The following is an 8,317-nucleotide window of genomic DNA, read 5'->3' on the forward strand; positions in this document are numbered from 1 at the left end:
TTTTTGGTTCATTTGACAGGATATACTTCTCCCATATGTCCTTTCCCAAACTGAAATCAGTCACAAAATTCTCCTTCCACCATGCATTCCAGGGTCTCTTTCAAGTACCAAAAAGAACTTTAACTGTATTCTTGATTGACAGGCCTGCCCTCAAATGAGAATGACCCTTATAATCAGACAACCATCAGTTATGCCAGTCAAAATGTCTGGGGAGAGGAGGGGACATAGAAATTGATACAGCACTCTTAATTTAAGCATTTATTTCCTGTTTTCCATCTTCCATTCAAAGATAAGAAGTTTATGGCTTCTTATCTACCTGATTGGTTTAAGAACTTTATTTGCTTTTATGGAAATATGAGTGACTTAATCTCTTATATTTATCCCTGCCCTCAATCCCTGACTGCATTCAGAAAGGATGCAACCTTTCCTTTTGCAGAAAAACCCATCAACTGATCTGCCTGAACTTTGCCACAGATACTCCTTGCTAGAAGATCCATTTTCACTGCATATTCTGCCTCCAAAAGTTATATTTAATAGCATTAAATTTACCTAATTTTAATAAAACATTGCACCCATTATTATTAAATTTAGCACATTTCGTTTCTTAAAAGTACCTACCTTTCTTATAGATTCTGGTGAAAAATGTAAAAATCCTATAGGCATTTAAGACGAATTTTAAAGGTGTGTAACTCAACCCCTCCTTCCCCCCTTCACTACTTTATGAAATTTAGATCACTTTTTAAAACTTCCTTTTGAAATTCATGCTGTCTTTATATAAAAAAAGAAAGATTAGAGCTATATACTATTTTTCCACTATAAATAATGGGAAAATATACTCCATTTTCATCCAATTTATGCTTTAGAGACAAAAAAATAGGATTTTTCAGATTGAATCAAAATGGCCTCTATTTCTGAAGCCAGGAACCATCTTTAATATGGGTTGGACAATTCTACTATCAACCTAAAATTATTCAGATGCAAGAATGAGTTCTTAATTGGTTTTGCTTAATACATAACCAGCAAATTACTAAAGACTAATTATTAGGCTTTCCTTCTGGGCTCTCCTATAAAATCAGATGATACTACAGATGGATTTGTGGTATGTTGGTGAGAAGATTAATATAATGTTAACTTGTACTGATACATTTTCTCTTCATGACCTCTTAGTATGGCATAGGGATTAAGAAGTTGGATTATAAATAAAAAGATCTTGATTCATATTCTTTTTTAGTTATTGAGGCTCACTTTTAGCCAGGCATTCATTCTCAACCCTACACTCCTCCCAGACTATAAGGATAAAATAGGATAAAAGATAAGGGGATCTCATGTAAGGTGCTTTGAGCGCATGGAGGGAAGCCAGCTTGTAACACTGTCAAACAAATAATGAACTGGAATAACTATTTTGGCAGAATGGGATGCCAGAAGAAATTAATAGAGCTCCCACTCTATAGAGACTGTTTCTTCATCAAATTCCTTGTATGTCTAACTTTACTTGGCCAAATAAAGCTATTCTATTCTATTCTATTCTATTCTATTCTATTCTATTCTATTCTATTCTTTGAATGGGTATATTAGAAATCTGATGATTAGTTGATAAATTGAAAATACTGAAGATTTTTTTATGCTAGGGAGACAACAGGATATTTGGTATTATATTTTCGATTTACTTTAGTGATTATCTGAGGAATTAAAGATTACTTAGAAAAAGAAACAAATACTTTATAAAATATTTAAAAATTTGAAAGTGTGGTTTTCTTTTCTTCTGTTTATTCCAACCAAAGCACTTTAAACCCCAAATATATGTATATACCAGTTAATCTAAGGTGAATAATATGTACAACTATAACAAAAGTACATTTTTGTGAATTTATATCCATGCCTCAGTATGAATAAAAATGTCAAAAGGGAAAGATGCAAATGAACTAAAGGAATTAAAAGTACAGTAATGTTGCAACTCTCAGATTGTGATACCCCTCAGAATGTAATTCTTCTAAGGAATCTTCACTTGATAAATTTGGTGAAGTGTTCTGAAGGCTGTCATTAAAAATATATCTTAGGACATTGTTTTAACTAATATATATATATATATATTCATAGTATCTAAAAGTTGCAGTTGTTCACATGGCAGCTACTCTGTGTTCAAAATGGGTCTTAAAATATCTTGGGAGCAAAGGTCATGATGATGTATTGTTCCTCTCAGGAACCTTAAATCCATTTTTTAAAAAGTTGCCTAGGATTGTCCATCTTTTCTCTAAGCTAGGGATGGCCCCTTTATGACTGGTGGACTTCAACTCCCAGAATTCCTGAGCCAGCATAGTTCCCCACCCCTGCTCTAGGCAGTGTCTCTTGTTCCTCCCAAAGTCATAAGTAGCCAAATGGCTTGACAGCTGGAATTTCTAGTCACTTGAAGCAAATTTCTTTTCTTTTTTTCCTTTCTTTTCTTTTTAAAAGGAGAGAAATTTCATGGGGGAAAAGTCTCTTGTCTCAAAAATACTTTTTCAAAAGTAAGGGTTTTTTAAAATCAAGTACAAAATATGGAAATGTTAAGGAGATTAACATTTGGTTTGCTGTTAGAGCAGACCTAATTATGAACTGATGCAAATCATTCAGATTTGGATTAGACTGATCCTTCCATCTCAAAGCAGACTGAGTCCTAAAATTAATTAATTATGTTATTTGATTAAATCAGAAATCTACAGGAAATGCTGCATTTTATTTGCCATTCCTAATAATTTTATGTTTTGCTGGGACCACTGAATGTGTTGAGACCTCATTGGTTTTCTTTCTTTTCATATAAATATACATACGTACACATTTGTAAACTTTTAGCTTTTCAAGTCTGTTAAAGCCACTTCCTTGTTCATGGGAAATGTCATTCTGATGGCACAAATTTTCACTTCTGGACAATAGTCACCCAAAGAAAAATGGGATGCAGGGCAAAGAGAATCCTGAAACATTTACAAATAAAATTGAGGAAAAATAGTTTTTTTAAAAGCAACTGTTATAAAGACTGATTATCATAATATCCTGACCTAGTTATCATTTCACAAATTTCAAGGTTAAATCTTTATTATTAAGCCAAATCAAATCAGTGTAGTTACACAGCAGATGCAGTTGATGCTAGGAAGAGAACCTGTTAAGTTTTCATATAGTTTCTCTTTCTTTTTCTACATAAAGCAAGTTTGCCTGTTCAGACTCCTGTCAAATTATTCTAAAAAGGTATGGAAACATCAAACACTCAGATAATTTTTCCTTAATAAAAGAACTGCTAAAAAACCTCATCCATTCTGAAACTAATTACACAAGTTACGGAAAGTGTCAAATTCTAAAATATTAAAAAAAACAGGATTACAGCTGTAAAAAGAAAATAACGTGTGACTTTTAAAAGCAACCTTTTTTTGTCATAACATTAGTTAAGATAATCCCACCATTCTGCTTGTCTTTTGTGTTAGATATGACCTCCTGAGACGTAAAATCCAGCAGCCACTTGCATCAAATCCCCCTGAAGATTTAAATCTCTGGGACAATATTTACTCAGGAACTCAGTGGTTTTATGAAGATAAGGGTCTTAGCAGGTAAGATTACTAAAACTATAAAAACAAATGCTGGCATTTTGTATAGCCCATATTTAATAGTTCAAAGCATTCCTTGCATCTCCGTGTTGCAAACATGTTAATTATGTAATGAAATATTTTCTGTCATCTCTTTTGGCATGAGCCTTTATTAACACATTTTTGTTTGGTTTGGTTACCCACTCTTCTCCTCTGTGCAATTTTGTTTTGCTTTTTTTTAAAAAATTCTCAGGAAAGTAAGATGTGAACTGCTAGAATATTGAGTGAGTGGTTTTATTTGTTTCATTAAAGTACACAGCATCCAGCATCCTTCCAATTCTATTCTATTGCTACCGTAGCTTGTTGATGGGCTTGAGAAATATTTATGGAGAAGATTTGCGGTATAGATCTGTGATGTGTTGACCTAGGAAACCTTGGACTCTTTTAATTGTGGCTTTTTTTATGAGGACATTTTTGTTTAAGTAAAGTAAACTCTAGGGCTTTGTTGTCCTTGTTTCTTTACTAGCCTTCCTTCACTTGCCTATCTCTGTCCTATTCTAAGGTGTCCCATTCTATAACAAATCATCAACCCCAGGCCATCTTTATAGCCTTCTGGGCTGGTCCTATCATGCATAACCAAAAAATCCTCATTTAGTCAATAATCTGTAAAGTTTATTTCGCTCATCGGAGCCATAGTATTGGAGTCTTTATTTATGCTGGGCATGCTCAAATCTATTGGCTGGGTTCATTTACTAAACAACTGTTTGTTTAATCATTGTTCATTGAATAAACCACATTTTCAATCCTTAAAAAATGATTTACTCATTGTAAAAACTAGTGGTAGACTACCAGGCAGATAAAATGAAGATAAAAGAACAAAAGTTAAATTACATCATAAATTAAGCCTGCTTTTTAAAATTGGGATTGGAATAACTATCTTTGGACATACCAAATTTTGTTTCTGAATTGAAAAGAAACATTCGGCAAAGCTACTATTTGAGTCAAATATTTACCAATTTTTGAGTCAAATAGTAGCTCTACTGAATGTTACTTCTAATCTGAAGTAAATTCAATACTTAAACTGAATACTTCTAATGGTTTTTCCTTTTTTAATGATATAAATCATATCCTTTAGGAATACAACATATGCCTATAAGTTGATAGTACATAATGAAGTAGGCTATACATCAAGTGAAAAAGTGATTGTTACAACATTAGCAGGATTTTCAGAAAAAGGCACTAATCTTGCTGCAAAGCCTCTTAACCATACAGCTATAGAAGTGAAATGGACCACTCCAAGTAAGTGTTCTTCTTGATTACATCCATCATCTAACATTAAATAACTGGCTTTCAGTTAAATACAAAGGATGTTGTTTCTCTTTGCTTAATGGCTGACCCCTCAATGTCTGAGTTTTTTTAAAGCTTTGCAAACTAGCGTGATGTGGAAATTCTATTAGAGGCACTGCATCGATAAAGCAGAGCTATGAAATCAGAAAGAACCCCAATTTATGAATATTGCTGCATGGAAAAGCATGATCCCATGCAGAACCAAAGATGAAATATGTCCATCATCAGAAGGCTTCTGACTTCAAAGCTATTTAATTTTGCTAGTATTGACCCTGGATCAGGGGTACCTAAACCTTTTGCCATCACACCTCACTTTAGTGCAACCTTCCCTAAAAATCCAAGCATCAAAATGAACACAAATCTACAAAGAAAAATTTGGAAAGGAGGATTTATTGTAACAATGTATCTAAAAGGTTCTGCACATCTGCCTTGGACTCCATCTGCACCCCCCTAAAAGTTTCTGTACTCTGTCTGCACTTTACAGTTTGGGAAGCCCTGCCCTAGATCTATTCATTCTGATCCAGATCCTAACAGTTTTGTGGTAGTGGTACAGAATTTTGACTACATATCTTGTCTGACCTGGGGTTGAAATATATCAATAATGATCACACCTAACTTTATGTCAACAGGAAACCTCATCCAAGTATCACCCTTTCTCTCTTTCAGTCTTGCCGATCATCTACAAGAGTGGTCAATATAAACTCAATTCCATAGCCAAGTCTACACTCAGACCAAAAAATGTCCAAATAATTTATTTTCTCTAGGGCAGGGGTAGGCAACTTTGGCTCCACAAGTCATAAAAGAGCCAAGGTTGCCTACCCCTGCTCTGGGGCAATCTGTACCTACATTGGCTGGCTTTTTGAGGCTGCAGCTGTTCTGAATTATCCACATATCTGCCATGTTGCCCTGCCTTCATTGCCATTTTGTTTTGCAAGTTCCTGGCTTCTTATCAGGAACTGGGTTTCTTAATAGCATCTGGGTTTCAAGAGGCCAGCATTGGGTTTGTGCTACTTGATAATACCATGGACTTTATGCCAAGACTTCAGGGCTGCTGTAAATTTGGCTGCTGTAAACTGACAGCAGTCAGTTTTCTTAAACTTGGGATACAATCAGGAGTTTGGGTGATATTCTTTGTGGTGGCCTGTCACCAAGTACATCTCTTGTTACAACTAGGTGCTCTTCCACCTAATTTGTCAGCTCTTTTCTGATGTTTGGTCTTTTTTCATATCTTCTTTCTGATTATATGAACCTTTCCCAAAAGAGTTAAGGACAGGTTCATTAAAGGGATAAGGGGAAGTAAGGGAGCATAGTAGTTGCCACTCATTCTTCTTTCCACAGCTAGGATTAGGAGCTTTCACAGCAATTGATTTCTTTTATCGTGGTTCTTCTTGTTGGGATCATAATATACTGAAGAGGGAAAACCATACATTAGAGAAAACTTCACTCTTCCTTGGGGAAATTGAACCATGTGTACAACATTCTACAGTATTAAGATTATAATAAGAAGAATTTATTTTAGCAAGTGGGAAGCTCACAAAAAGAACAGTAGCAATATCTACCCAGCAGCAACAACATATTTACTGTCTTCAATCCTGGGATAATCTGTAGTCATCTTACAATTGCCATTGATTCTCAATCTCAAGAATTGAGCAAATCTTCATTTAAAGAAATTCAAGTTTCTGGTCAACAGTGTGGTAGCAACTTCCACCAATTAACAGAGAATTTCATTTTCTCTGTCTTGAATTTCTTGTTTTTCAGGTTATTCAGGTATTTTGAGAAAGGGAGATACATTCTCCAAACACGGTAGCCTCTTTCCCAAAGAGCATTCTGGTTTTTTTAATCTCCATTTTTTCTTATTCTACAACATTCTTTCTGAGGTGATTAATTAAGAACATTTTGGTTGATCAACATTTGCTTGTGATTCTGGATGCGTTTCACAATTTGAACCCACACAAAAAGTTCTGAGCAGACAGCACATCAATTCAAACCTCTTTGAGGTTGTCATATTATTTTCAAATGCCAGCATTTCTGTACAGTCTGATCATCCTTTCTAGAAGAGATATGGATTTTCTGTATATGCAAATGTACACATTTGTGCTATGTCATCTTGAGAGGAACATATCCATTTAATCCAGATTACCTGTCCATCAAAGCAGTAGGTTAATTATTCAACATGTACATGCAAATCTGTCTGTAAGCACTTACTAGTGACTCTCAGCAAATAGAGGCCCTGCTAAAATTTATATTTATAATTGGATGCCTGAAGTAAGCATGCTTATAAAAACTGACAAACCTAATAGATCTGAAGCAGGCTGCTGAAGTTTCATTACTTTAGTAATTCAAACCTCTGACTATCTAGATAAAGGTAATGCAATCTGGCTTCATTTTCATTCTTACTGCACAAATTTCCCAGATACCTGTTTATGAATGCAAAGGTTAAACATCAAGTGAGGGTCATTAGAGCAAACCTTTATTTATTCTTTCATTGCTTGATATGCCTTATTCCAAACAAATAAGCAATCTCCCTGCCTCCAAATGTTTTTATTTTGTCACAGTTCTGGAACAAATTTTCCCTACCCTTCCCCCAATCCCAGTAATCAGTTGAAAACAACTTTCTTTGTTGCTAGTAGGTTCAGGGGTGAAATATAGTACAAGAGTTTTGGAAACAAAGGGTCTGCTAAAATTAAACCACAGAAATAAAAGAAAATGGAAACAGAAGCTTTATTCTGATGACCTATCTGGAAATATCAATTCATGGATTGTTGAGTTTGAGATTGTGACTGTAGGTTCCTTCCCCTTTTGCTTTTTAAAGCATTCATTTGAAGTTCTTAACAGGCTATCTATGATTAACTGATATGTGTTGTGTTAAAAGCAGCAGTTCTGCAATCTCCCCATTGAGACCTCTTAAAACATGCTTCTGAGCTTAGAAATTTAAGATGTTCATTTCTCCTATTCACGTGCAGATATATTCACATAAAGAAGATAAAGATCCTCTCAAATCAGGCTTGATTCTCGGTAACTGAATCAGCCTTGCTGTACTGAATACTGAAGTGGTTTGCCATTGCTTTCTGCCAGAATATTTTCCAACTTCTCAGTCTAACCCATCAAATTGGATTTCCCTAATTGTTCCTTACGAGTACCATCCAGAATGTTTTCCAACAGCTCAGTTTAGCTGGCACCCCTAGAATTCCTAGTGATTTTCTTACCTAAAGCCCAGCACTGCTTAGCTTTCAAGCCCAACTGAGGGTCTTTGCCCTGATATCATTAGATCGATATCTCGTATTCATTTTCCTAGAACAATGCACCCAAAGAGATGATGCATACATGATCCCAGTCCTTGATTCTTTTTTTTTTCCAAATTTTTTTTTATTATTTTCAACATAAGAAAAAAAGCAATCACAAGTACATCATAATTGAAA

General features: G+C 34.8%; 1 protein-coding gene across 1 annotated transcript in view; it reads left to right on the top strand.

Moving 5' to 3' along the window:
• Window positions 1-8,317, top strand: part of USH2A (usherin) — a gene marked incomplete at its 5' end in the record, with an annotated part of 188,964 nt that overhangs the window by 50,084 nt on the left and 130,563 nt on the right. Inside the window, 2 exons of the mRNA XM_015818019.1 lie at window positions 3,453-3,575; window positions 4,687-4,850. Of these exons, the coding sequence (XP_015673505.1) occupies window positions 3,453-3,575; window positions 4,687-4,850 (287 nt within the window). The remainder of the gene's footprint in view (window positions 1-3,452; window positions 3,576-4,686; window positions 4,851-8,317) is intronic.

Source organism: Protobothrops mucrosquamatus, unplaced genomic scaffold (genome assembly GCF_001527695.2).
Source record: "Protobothrops mucrosquamatus isolate PMUCROS unplaced genomic scaffold, P.Mucros_1.0 scaffold665, whole genome shotgun sequence".
NCBI classification, from domain to species: domain Eukaryota; kingdom Metazoa; phylum Chordata; class Lepidosauria; order Squamata; family Viperidae; genus Protobothrops; species Protobothrops mucrosquamatus.